The sequence below is a fragment of the Cricetulus griseus genome, chromosome 4 (genome assembly GCF_003668045.3).
Source record: "Cricetulus griseus strain 17A/GY chromosome 4, alternate assembly CriGri-PICRH-1.0, whole genome shotgun sequence".
Lineage (NCBI taxonomy): Eukaryota > Metazoa > Chordata > Mammalia > Rodentia > Cricetidae > Cricetulus > Cricetulus griseus.
This window is the reverse complement of record NC_048597.1, coordinates 178,888,605-178,904,306: the sequence shown is the minus strand read 5'-3', so window position 1 is coordinate 178,904,306 and position 15,702 is coordinate 178,888,605. Positions and strand designations below refer to the sequence as shown.

Below are 15,702 nucleotides of genomic sequence, written 5' to 3'. Positions count from 1 at the left end.
CTAAGCTGCTCTGGAAAGTCCTCCTGGGACCTTGGCTTCCATGAAAGGTCCCTTGTTCATATTTTGTTCTATGCAGTTATAGCATACATTTTTGAGGGGAGTAAACATTAGGGATTTTGAGTAGTTGGAAAGAAAAGTTTGGAAAATCTACTGTGGCTTATCAGCCTTTCTTCTTCTTTCCTCAGTAAGATCTGATTCCTTATTACTTAGCTGGGTGATGGTGGCAATTAAGAAAAAGCAATGGTAAGAGCCCTTTGAGAAGCAGTAATGGAAGTGAATACCTAAGAACCAGAAAGTGACAGTGAAGCACTAGAGAGACAGTTGGGGGATGAACTTTTGCCTCCTGACCTTGGTTCTGGGACCCATGCATGCTGGGTTTCCGTCACGTCCATCTTGGCAAACCATCTGTATTGATGATGTCGTGAGGGCTCCATTTGTGTTGGACTAAGACAAGAGTGTCCTCTGTTCAGCAACTTTCATGGAATAAAGGTCTATCTAAACAAGGGTGCATATGATTTAAATTCAGAAGGTTTTTTTTTTTTTTCCTTGAGACAGGGCCTCAAGTAGCTCAAGTTGGCCTTGAACATGCTGTATATAGGATGACCTTGAGCTTCTGATTCCCCTGCCCTCATCTTCTAACTGCTGGGATTGCAGGCAGGTGCCACCACAGCTGGTTCCTTTGTGGTGGCTTATTTAATCCAAGGCTTCATGCATGTTAGGCAAGCACTCTACCAACTGAGCTACAGTCCCAGCCCAAGAAGGGCTGCTTCTGGGTTAGGAAAGAGGGTGAAATACTAGACTTACAAGCACTCCCTAGGTGCTTTGCTCTGCACATCTTTATGTAAACTTGATTATTCTGTATATAAGAAATTATAGTAATTTATTTTGTTTCCTCTCCAAAGTGGCTTATTGTCTCAGGAAGAACTCTGTATCACATTTGAGACTTACAATGCCATCTCTCACCCAAGGGTGAACACTTTCTACTCCATCATCTATGGTCCTGGAGAGCACATACTCTCCTCCGGGCACATGCCAAAGCCCACAGGGGAAAGGACACCAGGTTTGGGATAGATGCTCTCCTGTGCTTATGTGACCCTCTATATGATCCTTAGAGGACATGTGACCTCCCTGGGTTGCACACTGACTGTGAGAATCCTTATCAGCCATTATGAGACCAAAGAAAGAATGCACCAGTGCTATTCAAAACAAGTCTAACTACTTAAAATATTTAGGAAATAACATGAATACAGTTCTATGTAAATTTCCAGTTGATAAATTAATCATATAAGGAACAGTATGTCTTCTACTTTCTGGCTAGAACTTTAAGTCGAGCTCCCTGAGTGTGATTTTTATGCTCTTAGAAGTAAGTAGTTCTCAGATTGGGCCATGTGCCCATGAAGAGGCTTTGTATACATTCTACCTGACCATTTGTGTGTATTCATTGTGCCTCCTGGAGATACTGATAACCTTTGGATGCAAGGTTTATTCTTTTATTGTTTATTTATCTTCATCGAACAAAAATGGCATAATACTCTTGAATCTTTCTTGGGCACAGTAAAGGCAAAGGTGACAAATGTTTTAAATTAAGTAGCCTTGAGTATTAAAGGTGCAGTGTAACCTCCTGAAGCCTTGGATTAGAATAAAAGCTCAATGACTGGTTGTTGTTTTACAGGTTCTGGGCGAGTCAATGGCAGGGATTTCACAGAATGCCAAGACTGGGGACCTCCCTGCCTTTGGGGAATGTGTGGGGATTGCATCCAAGGCTCTCTGTGGGCTGACAGAGGCAGCGGCCCAGGTGAGAGTCAGCCTTCTGTCCATCCCTCCTTTCCAGCTTGTGCCCTAGGGCACAGCACAGACCCCATAGGGAGACCTGCTCCAGCTCCTCCAAGCACTGATATAGGAACCATGGGAAAGCCGATGGCTTCTGGCTAGGAGGGGCATATTGCAGAATACTGGCCAGTGCTTCCATGCTGGAGTGGGAAGGACAGGTACAGCATACAGGAGTCAGGGGCAGCTTTTAAAGCCAGTGTTCTGGATCCTAAGTAAATTGTTCCATGAAGAAGAGTAACTGCTAAATAATTAAATTGTCCTGAGTCTTTAGAATTGCCACATACTTTTGAATTAAAGGAAGAAAAAACAACAACAAAAATGAGACCTACCATGAAGAGCTGCCTTCCCTTGGCCGACCTGTGTTCCTTCTCAATCATGATTCGGCCTATGTAACGGACACTTCAGAGATACCAGTGTTTAGCTTGAAGGGTTTATCATTGATGGTTAACTTGAACTTGGGAGATTTTACTTAAAAATAAGCATCCCTAGTTGGAAGAGAATATCCTCAGCCTTCACCCTTAACCCTCCAACCACAATAACTCATCTTCTGTTAGTTACTTCTAGCACAGCCAAAGGAAACCCAAAGAAACAGCTTTTCTGGAGTGTCCTGTTGGGGATCAAATGCTACCTTGTTGCTTTCTGGGTTTTGATTTGTTTGTTTATTTTGTTTCCTTTTTGTTTTCTGTGTCTTCTCCTTCTCTCACTCAATTGCCTAAGCCAAGATTCTAACAGCTATTGGAGATAGAGACCTAAACAAGGACACATTAAGCTCTGTTAGGAAATGTTTGGGTAGCAAAGGCCTAAGATGGACTGACTCAGAAGCTCCCTGTGTCAGTCTGCACCAGCTTTCTTCTGGCTACAAGCCAGAGTCAGCTTCACTCCAAAGGCAGGTATCCTCGTGGTCAGATGATGGCCTCCGGAGCTGTGCAGGCTACATCCATCCATGCCCATGCCCCACAGAAGGGTGTCTCAAAGGCTTTCTCTTAAGAACAAGGAGGCTTTGTTCCCTGGTGCCTGCAGCAAACTCCTGATGCTATGTCAAACTGGCATAGGCTTGTCTGTCACCATGCCCTCATTGGTGAGAGGGATGGGCTTATTTTGTGAAGTTTGTGCTAAGGAGCACCTGAGCTTGCCAGCTGTACGTGTACTGAGGACCATTGTGTACACTGAAGACCATTGTCTCCCAGGGGTTCATGGAAGGCTGTGGAGCCTGAGGTGTGCTTTTGCTTTTCCTTTTCCAGGCTGCGTACCTGGTTGGTATCTCTGATCCAAACAGCCAGGCAGGCCACCAAGGCCTGGTGGACCCCATCCAGTTTGCCAGGGCTAACCAGGCGATCCAGATGGCATGCCAGAACCTGGTGGACCCTGGCAGCAGCCCATCACAGGTAACCAGGGAAGGATGATAGGGTATATGATCATTAGGCTTCTGTGGGTGGGCGGTGGGAGATGGGCAAACAAGCAGAGAATCCTGTGCTTTCAGAACTTGCAAACCCAGATGACTACAGCTATGTAGATAATGACTGTCCTTGCTTCATTTCTATTACTGTGATGAAATGCCCAGACAAAAGGCAACTTAGAGGAGAAAACAACCATTTATCTTACAATTCCAGGTTTCAATTCATCATTGTAGGGAAGTCAAGGCAGGACATTCCAACTGCAAGTTATGTCACAACTCACTGAAGAGCAAAGAGAGAACATGCATGCCTCTGCTCAGCCTGCTTTCTCTGATCTTACCCAGTTCAGGGTCTGACCCCAGGGAATGGTGCCTCCCATTTCCAGGCATCGACTAAGGCCATTAAGACAGTCCCCACAGGCATGCCCATTGAGACTCTTCCCCGGGTGATTATAGGTTATATCAGGTTGACAAATGCACTAGCCATCACAATGACCAGGGAAGTATAGCAAATGTGGTAAAGGCAGAAATATGCAAATGTTTACATCTAGGGTTCTGGGATGCAGCAGAGTGAAGCAACAGAATTAATGAGTTGTTTCACAGCTGTTTATTGACAGTTTGTTCTCTGCTCAGCACTAAGAAGTCTGTATAAGTGAAACCTGACATTTGCCCCCTTTGGTCCTTACTCCATTGGGCATTTCAATTGGGATGTGATGACAAGCTATGAGATTTTCTAGTTTCTGTTGCTGTGATAAAACACTCCGAAGTAAAACAACTTGGGGGCAGAAAGCGTTTATTTCAGCCTCCATTTCCAGGTCACAGTCCATCATAGAGGGAATGTCATGGCAGAAACTCAAGTAGAAACCGTGGAGAAATGCTGTTTACTGCCTCACTCACTGGCTTATGCTCAACTTGCTTTCTTATATAGTCCAGGCCTACCTGCCTAGAGACAGTGCTGCTCACTGATTGACTGGGCCCTCACATACCAATTCTCAATCAAGACACTCTACCAAAGACATGGCCACAGGCCAGTCTGGTTGAGGAGGTTCTTCAGTTGAGGTCCACTTTCCCCAGATGGCTCTTGGTTGTGTCAGGTTAGCAATAAAAACTAAGCAGGACAGGAATGCATCAGGGTAAGTGTGACAAGTTTTCTCAGATGGCTTCAGAGAGGATGGCACTGAGTCAAGCTCAGAATCCACAACACAGGAAGGTACCAAAGAAACATTTCAGGAGCAGATAGTGTGTGTCACTTACCATGGTGCTTCTGGTGTCACGGAGATCTGGGTTAAGTGGGAAAGCAGTATGTACTGAAAAGAAAGAGGACTGTGTGCTATGGGCTATTTGTGAATGGTGTGCCCACTATGAACTTAGGCCAGCATTCTTAAGGCAGTCCCAAAATCCAAGAAGACAGTACCTGGGCTTACAGACCAGAGTGTATAATCAAATGCACCTGAGCCCTTGCCTATCTAGCCTCCACCAAGGGAAGTCTATGGCTTCAAGTGAGTACCTGAGTTGAGGATGGGGAGTTAATAGATGGCTCACAGACTCCTAGTCACTACCTATAGCTCCCTTGAGGCGGAGAAGGGAGTGGTACATCTCAGTGCTTATTGTACCCATCTCAACCTGTGTTCTCCAAGGAGTTGGCCACTAGCAAAATGTAGCTATTAATCACTAGAAAAATAGCTAGCTCAAGTAGTGATGGCCTGTAAGAATCTGATGCATGCCAGATTTCAAAGACTTGGCATGAACAAAACCTTCTAATATCTTATCACTGTAAATTGATTATGATGAACTATTTTGGATACATTGAATTAAATAAACTATATTACCTGAGTTAATTTCTCTTGTTTTTCTACTCATTTTAATGTGCCTACTGGAAAACTTTAAATCAGGTGTCTTAGGACTTGGCCTGGAGCCTGGACTCTGGGGGTTCAAAAAACTAGCTGACCATGTCCCCTTTAAGACTGGGGCCCAGCACACTCCTGCTACAGCACCTCCTTCCCTTTTCTATTTTCATTCTCTCTTGCTTCATGTTCTTGGTCTTTCCTTCCTTGGGTGACTTTAGGGACAGCGGAGCTAGACAAACGATATTACCCAGATTCCAGACATGTGAGTGGCAGAGAAACCCAAACTTCTCTGCACTGAAGTGTGTGGTGCCCACCCCCAACCTAGCTCCATGCTTTGTAGGTTCTGTCAGCTGCTACCATCGTTGCCAAGCACACCTCAGCCTTATGCAACGCCTGCCGTATCGCCTCATCCAAGACAGCCAACCCTGTTGCCAAGAGGCACTTTGTCCAGTCAGCCAAGGAGGTTGCCAACAGCACCGCCAATCTGGTGAAGACCATCAAGGTAGGCCATTGTATTGCAGGTCTAGTTGATCACTGTACAGAACTGAGAGGGGAGTGGGGTTGAAGCTTTATCTCCTCAGATACACTAGTGGTAAGGTGAATCCTTGAAGTCATGGGTGGGAGGGGTTGCTTACTAATCAGGAGTTATTCACCAGGAAAGCCCAACCAACTACATCTCCACTCTCCTCCAAGGTGGTAGGAGAGAGCCACTCCCAATTCAGTATCTAGGAGCTTAGGGCCTGAAATTAGGGGCCTCTCTTAGTGCTGTGTGTGGGTACAGCTTGTGTGTACTTAAACTGTTTACTTGGTGTGATTTTGAGTGGTCAGGTAGAGAGTTGTGCCATTGTTGCTGGAGACTTTAGAACCAAAAGATGATCTCGGGAGGGGAAAGAAAATGGGAAATTATAAAACAACTGTATTCTTAAAAAATCACTTTGGAGCTGCAGAGATGGCCCAATGGGTAAAGTGCTTGCCATACAGACATGAGGACCTGTGTTCAGATCTCCACCACCCATGTCAAAGCCTAACACATTAGTGCACGTCTATACTCCCAGCACTCACTTCTACAGCAAGATGGGAAGCAGAGGCAAAATTCCTTGGAAGTTCATGGACCAGCTAGCCTGGTTGGTGTGCGTACTAGCAAAGCAACAAACAAGATTGTGTCTCAAGAAATAGCTTAGTTCAGTGAAGTAACACCGTCCTCACCTCCATGTGTGTACACACCTAGAACCGTCCTCACCTCCACGTGTGCGCACACCTAGAACCCTCCTCACCTCCACATGTGTGCACACCTAGAACCATCCTCACCTCCACATGTGTGCACACACCTAGAACCGTCCTCACCTCCACATGTGTGTGCACACCTAGAACCGTCCTCACCTCCACATGTGTACACACCTAGAACCGTCCTCACCTCCACGTGTGTGCACACCTAGAACCGTCCTCACCTCCACATGTGCGCACTGTGGTATATTCATGCCCTCACTGATATATACTAACATACATATACATACATAATTACTTAAATCTCCCTTATGACATTCATGTTGTTTATAAATGTTTAGTTTTTTTTTTCCTTGGATCATCAACTTTTTTTTAAGATAGAGCATTCTGTCTTCCTAAAGACAATCACGTTGTGTGAAAGCTGAGTAGCTGAGGTGTTGGGAGGCAGGGCTCCTTTGCAGTGAGGAAATGGAGTTGGTCAGGCAGTGATCTTTACATGGGTCCTTTAAGCCAAGGCTGTGCACATATCAGGCAGCTGACCTTGTGGGCAAACAGCCAGAACCTGGACAGCAAACCACACACACAGCCCAGTATCATTTCAGGCCCCTCCCCCAGCCTTCAAAGGAACATTGTTATGAGCACATGATACCAGTTCTCTGGGAACCTTGCAGCGCTGAAGGGAAAGGGACTATTTCTTTGTTGGTTTGTTTATGATTTGGGTTGGTGCTGGTGATCAAACCAGTGGCTTTGTGCATGCTGGGTAAATGAAATGAGGACATGACCACTCCGAGGTATGCTTGAGGGCACAGTTTTTATTATAGATATGAAGGAGAGTACAGCCAGAGGCATCTGAAGAGTCCAGACTGAACAGGGGTCATGGGAGGAAGAGAGGAGAAAGAGAGAAGAGGAGAAGGAAAGAGGACAGTCAGACCAAGAGAGGAGCCGAGGATCAAGAAAAGAACTGAGAAAAAGCATGGCTGGATTTGGCAGGGTGATATAGGAAAGAGAAGCTAGGGGGAAGAGATGGGAACCCTCTGGGCTACAAGGCTAGGGAGGTTTAGGGCACAGGGCTGTGGTGAGAAGAGCTGAGAGGTGCCACAGGTACTGAGTGAGCCTGAAAGTCTTTGTGCCTTTTGGTATGTTGATGGCCACCACAGTTAGCTGTTTGTTCCAGGTTTCTTTGGGACCTGACACTAGACACTTGCTCTACCACTGGATAGCACACCCAGCCTTACTTCAGTAAGAGGGTCTACAACCTTGACCTCATTTTTTTTTTGCTGCAAAAATTGCTCTGTGATTCCATGGAGAAGCCAATCAGGGACTGAGCCTTGCAGAGGCCAAAGGAAAGAGCATCCGTCCAGCCTGCAGCAGCTGGAAGCTGGCTGGTGAGAGCTGGGCCAGTTTGCCCAGTCAGCAGCTCCATAGCTGTTTCAACAAAGAGTCATTTTAAAAACAAACAAAAGCCCCATGTGTTTGAAGGCAACAAGAAACTAGATGGAAAACGAATAAACAAATTAAATTCAGTGTCCTGGTGCTCTGGGATCCTTGTGGCAGCTCATCTCCCTTGCCATCATAGTTCAAGACATTAGCAATCACCAAGCTTATGTTTTTAAGTGTGTATTTTATGTTTCGTATCTATCACTCATTGCATCCACACAGATAGACTATGTTTATCATGCCCATTTTGCTAATGGGGACCTAGGACACAAAGAGGTTAAATAACTGCCTAGGTAAACCAGACAGTAAATGACAGATGAGAATTCAAGCTCAGGCCCCAGAGCCCCTGTTCTCAGTTCTGGCATGTTGTTGGACTCTTTGGAACACAGGCAATGAACTCATCCCTCCTGCCTAGGGAAAAGGCCCTGGCTGTGTTTACAGAGTATAAGTTTGGGGGCTGGGGGTGGAAAGGACAATGTAGTTAAAAGCTGTGATGTCATTGTTGCTTGCTGCATAATTAACTTTTCTTAGTTAAAAGTTTGGGGGAGGGGAGACTTTAGAAAAGAAACTCCTGCAGCCTCTCTCCTGCAGCTTCTCTCTCTCCCTCCTGCTGCCTCTCTTTTCTCTTTCTCTCCTGCAGCCTCTCTCTCCTGCTGCCTCCTTGGTTTTAAATTCTGTCCTGTCTGTTAAGATTGAATCTTCTTTCACATTCTTCTCACAGTGTCAACCCCTCTGCAATTCCCTGCAGCAAATAAGCTCTTGTGATGGTCCAAAAGATAGGCCTGTGGGAAGCATCAGAGGAGGAGAGCTGTGATTATAATGTGGGGCACATAAAGTCTGTCTCCCGTGAGTGTCGCTGCAAACCGGCGTCAATATAAGGGGAACAGAAATGAACCTATTGCCCCAGCTTGTCAAAGTGTGTCCAGAGTTTTCAATTCCCACTGTGTGGCAGGGTTTGCTGGCCAGTCTGAGCATTGCCTTTCATTCACTAATAAGAAAATGGCAGAGGTCACTTCCTTGGTGCCCCCTGCTCTGTACTGAATGGATTTCCTATTCAAAGGAGTGGTGAGGTATCCTTCGAAACAGAAAAACAAGTGGATCCTTAATTTCCTGAATAGTCCAGATAACAGTGTCACAGCTGCATTTTTTTTTGCTCTTAGGCCCCTTAGTGTGTGTTTGATTTGCACCAGGCTGTGCCCAGACATAAGCCCAGCTGCCACACCCTTCCAGCCATGAACAAGGGAGCAAACGACATGCCACTGGAACCTTAGATCTCTACTGATGGCATTCCTTAAACTGCCCAAGCATAGACCAGCAAGAACCCACTTCCGCCTGTCTCCTGCAAGGGAGGGCTCTCAATGCCAGGGGAGTTACAAGGACAGTGGCTGAGTTTCTCTCTCCATTATGCTCATTACCTAGCCTTGAATCAGATGTGTGGAATGGAATGTTATTTTAAATGTGCAGCCACTCAGGTTTGAGTGCCAAGTGGAAATTATGCAACCCCAGCTTTTGTTTTGCTGAGAAGTTGAAGTTTGGCCTTGTTGTTACCGCAGAGTGAGTGCTCAGATTTTTGCAATTAGGCACTTCCAGTGAGTGCTGCAGACACCCGATCCAGCTCTCTCTAATTGAATTTGATTTGGCTGTAAGTATATTTTCTTGGTCATCCTTACATAAGGACTGATAGAATTCTTCAGATTGGGGTGGGGGACCCTCTAGGACATCTTAGGCCTTGCTGCCTTTGTTGGAAAGAAGAAAGTTGGAGTCTCAGGTGATGGTTGGAGACATGACCAAGTGGTAGAGGAGACTGAGTAATTCCTGTCATTTTTCCAGGTGGTAATTTTATTGGGAAAAGCAGGTGGGTGTTCAGTGATCTTTAAGGCCCTTTCTAACCCCATAAGTCCATGAATGCTTTCCCCACATGCCTGGGAGGTTAGACTGAAGACATAAGGAGTAGCGGGCTCAGAGGTATGGCATGCTCTTTTCTGCATGGTTTTGAGTATGCAACCAAGTGACTTTACCTTTTTGATGGCAAAAGAGAGATTCTGTGATATGGAATAGGCACAGGGAAGCATTTGTGGCTGCTCAGCACTTCACTGTGGGGCTGACTTGAGTGTCCACTTTACTTAGGTTGGCTCAGTCATACCCAGTAGAAGCAGAATTTAGAAATGAAATATAGCTTTACAGATTATCCTTTCTAATGCCAAATGCCTCCTTTGAGGAAATAGCTTCTCCTGCCCACCAAGCGTGTGCGTGCGTGCGTGCGTGCGTGCGTGCGTGCGTGTGTGTGTGTGTGTGTGTGTGTGCTTGTGTTGAGACAGGGTTTCTCTGTGTAGCTTTAGCTGTCCTGGAACTCACTCTGTAGACAAGGGTGGCCTTAAACTCACAGAGATCCCCCTGTCTCTGCCTCCCAAGTGCTGGGATTAAAGGTGTGCACCACCACCACCACCACCACCACCACTCAGCAGCTTTTCCCATTTGAAAGCCAAAGCAGGTGGGTGATGTAGGTTTCTTCCATAGCCCATGTTATTTAGTGCCCTGTCCTTATGAATAGCAATGGGCTCCATGAGATGTGGTTTTCAGAATCTGTGCTGAGCCAAAGGAAAAAAATCCTCTTGGCATCCCATTTGTCCATGTTTTGAGGCTGTACCACTGACAACGGTTTCTTCAGATTTATCTCGAGGAGTCATCTTTTTGGTTTGTGTAAGTTTAAATGAGGGTTGATGACCTGGCCAGATGTTCTCCATCCTTGCAGACAGAGAAGGAGATAGGAAAGGAGGCAGTCTGAGTTTGGAAAGGTGAGAGGAAGAAAGGAAACCACCCAGGCAATGTGACTTATGGAACTGGTACCCAGGCTCCTTGGACTCCAAAGTTCACTGTGACCATTCTCCTGCTTCACTCATCTTCTTGTCCTGGGACCATTTATATCAGGCACCTGCTGGGTGGCATCCACTATGTGCCCCCCCAATAATCCCAGCTTGCTCTGAGGCTTGGCAGCACCCAACCTCAAGGAGGCTATAATGTAAATAGCACAGTGTGGTCAGCACTCTGAGGCAACCCTTGTCTATATGGCCAGAGCCAGAAATGTGGATTTAACATTTAGTGAGTACAGGAGACCAATTAGAGGTGGGGGCATGCATGTAAGCAAGAAGTAACAGGCATTTGTTAAGGTCTCCAGTGGGCCTAGAAGAATGGCTGAATCCAAGAGGTTAGAGTAGGGTCAGGGTCTGTTGGGTGGGGGAAGCCAGGCAAGCCAGGCACCATAATTACTGAGGATGGTAAGTGAGCAGGCTCATGGGAATGCCTCTGAAAATATTAGCATTGTGACTATGTAATTATTATCCCAAGCTGCCAAGGCCTGGCTGGATTGCCACTGTTATTCAGAAGTAGCCTTCAGATCTACAGTACCTGCCTCCTCTTGCCTTACTGAGTACCAGCTCACTCCCACCTCAGAGCCAGCTGCTCAGATAATGCCAGTGCCTCTGGTTTGTTTGTTCACTAATTGTCTAAGTAGGCTTTTATATATTGCTCATAAGGATTAAATTAAAAGTTTAATTGGTCATTTAACAAGGAAATTTGCATTCTTCTGCAGGCATAGCTGTCTTCTCCATGCAGCCTTCTGCTAGAAGACAGGGCAGTGTTGCTGCTTCATGGGCCGTTTTTGTTCTTGAAGAGGTGGAGCCAGGGCTCAGAGAACCTTGACCTCAAGTGTTAACCTTTTGTAAAACAGCTTGGCATGTATTCCAGGCCACATCCTGGATCCTCACCAAGCTACCCATGAATCCACAATGTGACTAATCACTCGGCCCTCTTGTGTTGTCTGCTGCTAATTAAATAAAGAGGAGGCATGAAATGAATAGAGGAGAAACACATCATGTCGAGAGCACAATGAATTGTCTCAAGCTAAACATACTGAGTAACAATAGCTAGACTGAGAAATAGAACCTAACCAGCACCCGGAAGTCATCTCTGCCCTGACTATGTGTCACCTAACATCTAACTCCCCAGTTAGTTTTTCCTGGTTTTGTACTTTCATGAATGGAATTGTGTAATAAGTATCCTTTTGTGTATGATCTCTTTAGATAAACCTGTGTGTGTGTGTGTGTGTGTGTGTGTGTGTGTGTGTGTGTGTGTGTGTTAGGAATTACCCATTTGGTTGGGTAGGTCTAGTCTATTTCTTTGCATTGGATTCTCTTGTCTTCATTTCAAGAAGTTGGTCTTTCAGGGATAGCCTTAGATGTGGAACTTAGGAAAGTTGGAAGTGTGAGGGACTGGAGATTTAGCTCAGGAGTAGACTCTGGTTTTCATTCCCAGAAACAAAAAAGGAAGGGAGAAAAGAAAGGCAGACCGTTCAGAAGTGTCACACCGTGTAAAAGAGCTTTGTCATTTATGAGGGATTGGACTTAGTGGAGAGAATTGCAAGAGGATCCCATCTCAGAAGTGGGAGAGAAAGTGGGTTGGCAGCCGGGTGTGATAGCATGGCTGGAGGGAGTGAAGAGTGAGCTGGTTGACAGCAAGAATGCTGTCCTGTGAGCTGCACCTAGATCATTTCTTAGGATGGCTACCTGGGCCTCTCTTGTTGGCAGCAGGGGTCAATTGCTTCAATTGCTTCTTACCTGTTGAGGAGTAGCATTCCCATTGAACTGTCCTCCCTTGCTGGGAGGTGACTGCTGTGGCTTAGGAATGACACATGTTTCTCAGTGAGATGGAATCTCTATTTCTTTCCCATTAGGCCCTGGATGGGGATTTCTCTGAAGACAACCGCAATAAGTGTCGTATTGCTACCACACCCCTGATCGAAGCTGTGGAGAACCTGACAGCATTTGCATCAAACCCTGAGTTTGTCAGCATTCCTGCTCAGATCAGCTCTGAGGTACGGGTGACTGTGGCAATCTTAACTTTAGAGTCATTAGCCATATTCTGCATGAAGTAGAATGAGCATGGATAGGTAAAGTTCCAAATGACTTTGTGTCAGCACCCTGTGGACTATTGTTAAGTAATACTATAGTAACTGTTATTTTTGCAGCATTAAGTGGTCTGTTAAGTACACAGTACATTGCTATACTGCATTACTATGGCTGGTGCTTCATGCACAGTTGCTAAGCTCAGTGACTGTCTATCTTTAAGAAATAATAACTTGACATTGAGAATTATCTCTGTGTCTGGGAATCAGGCCGATTTTTTCATAAAGTGTGTCATACTCAAAAATTTTATTTAAGAAAAGAAATATATATTATTTAAGAAACAAGCCTGGACCCACGTCACCCCAATCTAGACTCTTTCTGTTAGCTAGCTTCCCTCGGCAGGGTAGAAGTACTGACTTAAAGTCTAAGACTTTCTAGGGCCCAACTTACTGGTCTCTGCATACTCACCTTTGACTTCTCCATTGGTTGGTCTTAGGGTTCCCAGGCACAGGAACCAATATTGGTCTCAGCCAAGACCATGCTGGAGAGCTCATCGTACCTCATCCGCACCGCACGCTCTCTGGCCATCAATCCCAAAGATCCGCCCACCTGGTCTGTGTTGGCTGGACATTCCCACACCGTGTCCGACTCCATTAAGAGTCTCATCACATCTATCAGGTCAGTTTCTCATCTAGAGAGAGCTCCCAGCCTGTATCTGAATAGAGTAGGAGGGAATTATGCCCATCAAGTAATGTTGATCATTATTGTAATGGCTAATCTTGGTTAATGAGTTGACACAAACTAGAGTCACCTAGGAAGAGGGAACTTCAGTTGAGGAATTGTCTCCATCATATCAGCCTGCAGGTATTTCTATAGGGCATTTTTTTTTTTTTATTGATGATGGATGTAAGAGAGCCTAGCCCACTGCACTTGTGCCATTCCTGGGTAGATGGGTCTGTGCTATATAGGAAAGGTAGCTGAGCAAGCAGCATTATTCCATGGTCTCTGCTTCAGTTCATGCCTCTAAGTGCCTGTATTGAGCCACTGGCTTCCCTAAATGATGGACTGTGACCTGTAAGATAAAATAAGTTTTCTTTCCTCCCCAGGAGGTTTATCACAGTAACAGAAAAGCAAACTAAGAAAATTACAATCATCTCTTTATCATTTCCTTTCAATCCATTATAGTACTGGCCACAATAACAGCAAATCTAAGCATGTATTATAAACCAGATATTATTCCAAATATCTTACATACATTACCTTTTCTGATCATCACATTTTAAAGTAGATATTATCATTGTTTCCATTTTAACTACTGTGAAGTTTTGGGCGAGAGAACTTAAGGGATGTTCTCATAGTCACCCAAAGGCTTTAGTTACAGCCCTTCTAACCATCACATTGAATTATCATCTCTTAGGGGCTTGGAGAGCTCTGCTGCTCAACTTCTTTTAGTCTTATAATAAGACAAAAGGAATATTCTACAGCCCACACTAACTCTGGGTTGTCCTGGATTAATCCTGACCTTCTTAGTTATACACAAAGGCTGAGAAAACGACATTTCTCAAGTTAACCAAAATTAATTAATAACCTACATCATGGAGTGTGTTTGTTCCTTTGTTACAGTATTTTGCTTCTTAATTGCCTCTGAAGCTCAATGCCATAATTAAGCCCTTTCTTAATGTATTGCAAAGAAAAATCTTTTAATACTTTAGCTCTTACTGCAGCCCATGAGTTTATGACCAGTAGAGCACTTAGCGTGTTTGCACTATAGATGGTGCTACACTTTTATTTCCAGTGGCTGGAGAGATGGCTCCGTGAGGGCCTGAATTTGAATACCTAGCTCCATATAAAAAGCCAGGCTCATGGATGTTTGCTTGTAGTCCTAGAGCTTGCTGGCTGCCACACTGGCCCCAGGTTCAGAGAGAGATCCTGTCTTAAGGGATTAACACAGAGAGTGATAAAGTAGAACACTTGACTTCCTCTTACAGTCTCCATGTGCTGCTGCTTGCAAGCACTTATACACAAATGGACACATACAACACACACTTGCACACGCACACAAACACACACACACACACACACACACACACACACACACACACACACACACTTTTTTTTTTTTAACCTTAATGTTTAAAGTGGAGGAAGCACCCAAGTGCAAATTGTTTCCTTTACAATTACCTATTAATAGCCTGAGAGGAAGGGGAAGATTCTATTCTTCCTGCTAGAAACAGAACTATGTCAGGTACAAGTGTTAATTAAGAAATGCATGGGTGCCGGGCGTTGGTGGTGCACGCCTTTATTCCCAGCACTCAGGAGGCAGAGACAGGCGGCTCTCTGTGAGTTTCAGGTCAGCCTGGTCTACAGAGAGAGTTCCAGAACAACCTCCAAAGCAATACCCTGTCTCAGACAAAAAAAAAAAGAAAGAAAGAATAGAGGAAGAAAGAAAGGAAGAAAGGGAGAAAGGAAGAAAAAAAAAAAAAGAAATGCATGGGCTCCACACCAGGATTTGCGGAGCAAGTCTCAGAAATGCACTGTTTAGTGAAGGTGATCATGTAGCTGGGGACAGAGGGTCCTGGCCCACCAGTCCAAGAACATGATGTGACATGATGTTTAATTATGCCTTGTGAACTTTTGTTTGATTTGTTCTGTCCCTTTTAGGGACAAAGCCCCTGGGCAGAGGGAATGTGACTACTCCATCGATGGCATCAACCGGTGCATCAGGGACATTGAGCAGGCCTCCCTGGCAGCAGTCAGCCAGAGCCTGGCCACGAGGGATGACATCTCTGTGGAGGTAGGCTGGCACTCCGTCATCTACCTTGGAAACTCCAGAGGAAATGGGAGGAAATGTCTCTAATTCTGGAGTGTGGTGATGGACAGCCCGCCCCTGTGGAACCAACCAGGAAGTCCGGGGAGGGAGTAGGACAAGTGCTCAGAAGAGAAAGAGGGTGCTGGAAAGAGCACACCATAAAGAAGGATGTTCAGATGAGGCTGAAGTTTGCAGGAAAATGACAGTGTTGGGGAATTCTGTGTCCAAACATGGACTACTGTGCTCAGTTGCACACATTAA

The 15,702-nt window shown here is 45.3% G+C and overlaps 1 protein-coding gene across 5 annotated transcripts in view; it reads left to right on the top strand.

The window, feature by feature from the left end:
• Nucleotides 1-15,702, top strand: part of Tln2 (talin 2) — a 420,162-nt gene that overhangs the window by 330,480 nt on the left and 73,980 nt on the right. For all 5 annotated transcript variants that reach the window (XM_027411263.2, XM_027411262.2, XM_027411259.2 and 2 more), the window contains 6 exons: nucleotides 1,673-1,795; nucleotides 3,072-3,215; nucleotides 5,411-5,572; nucleotides 12,461-12,601; nucleotides 13,129-13,310; nucleotides 15,294-15,426. In XM_027411263.2, the coding sequence (XP_027267064.1) occupies nucleotides 1,673-1,795; nucleotides 3,072-3,215; nucleotides 5,411-5,572; nucleotides 12,461-12,601; nucleotides 13,129-13,310; nucleotides 15,294-15,426 (885 nt within the window). The remainder of the gene's footprint in view (nucleotides 1-1,672; nucleotides 1,796-3,071; nucleotides 3,216-5,410; nucleotides 5,573-12,460; nucleotides 12,602-13,128; nucleotides 13,311-15,293; nucleotides 15,427-15,702) is intronic.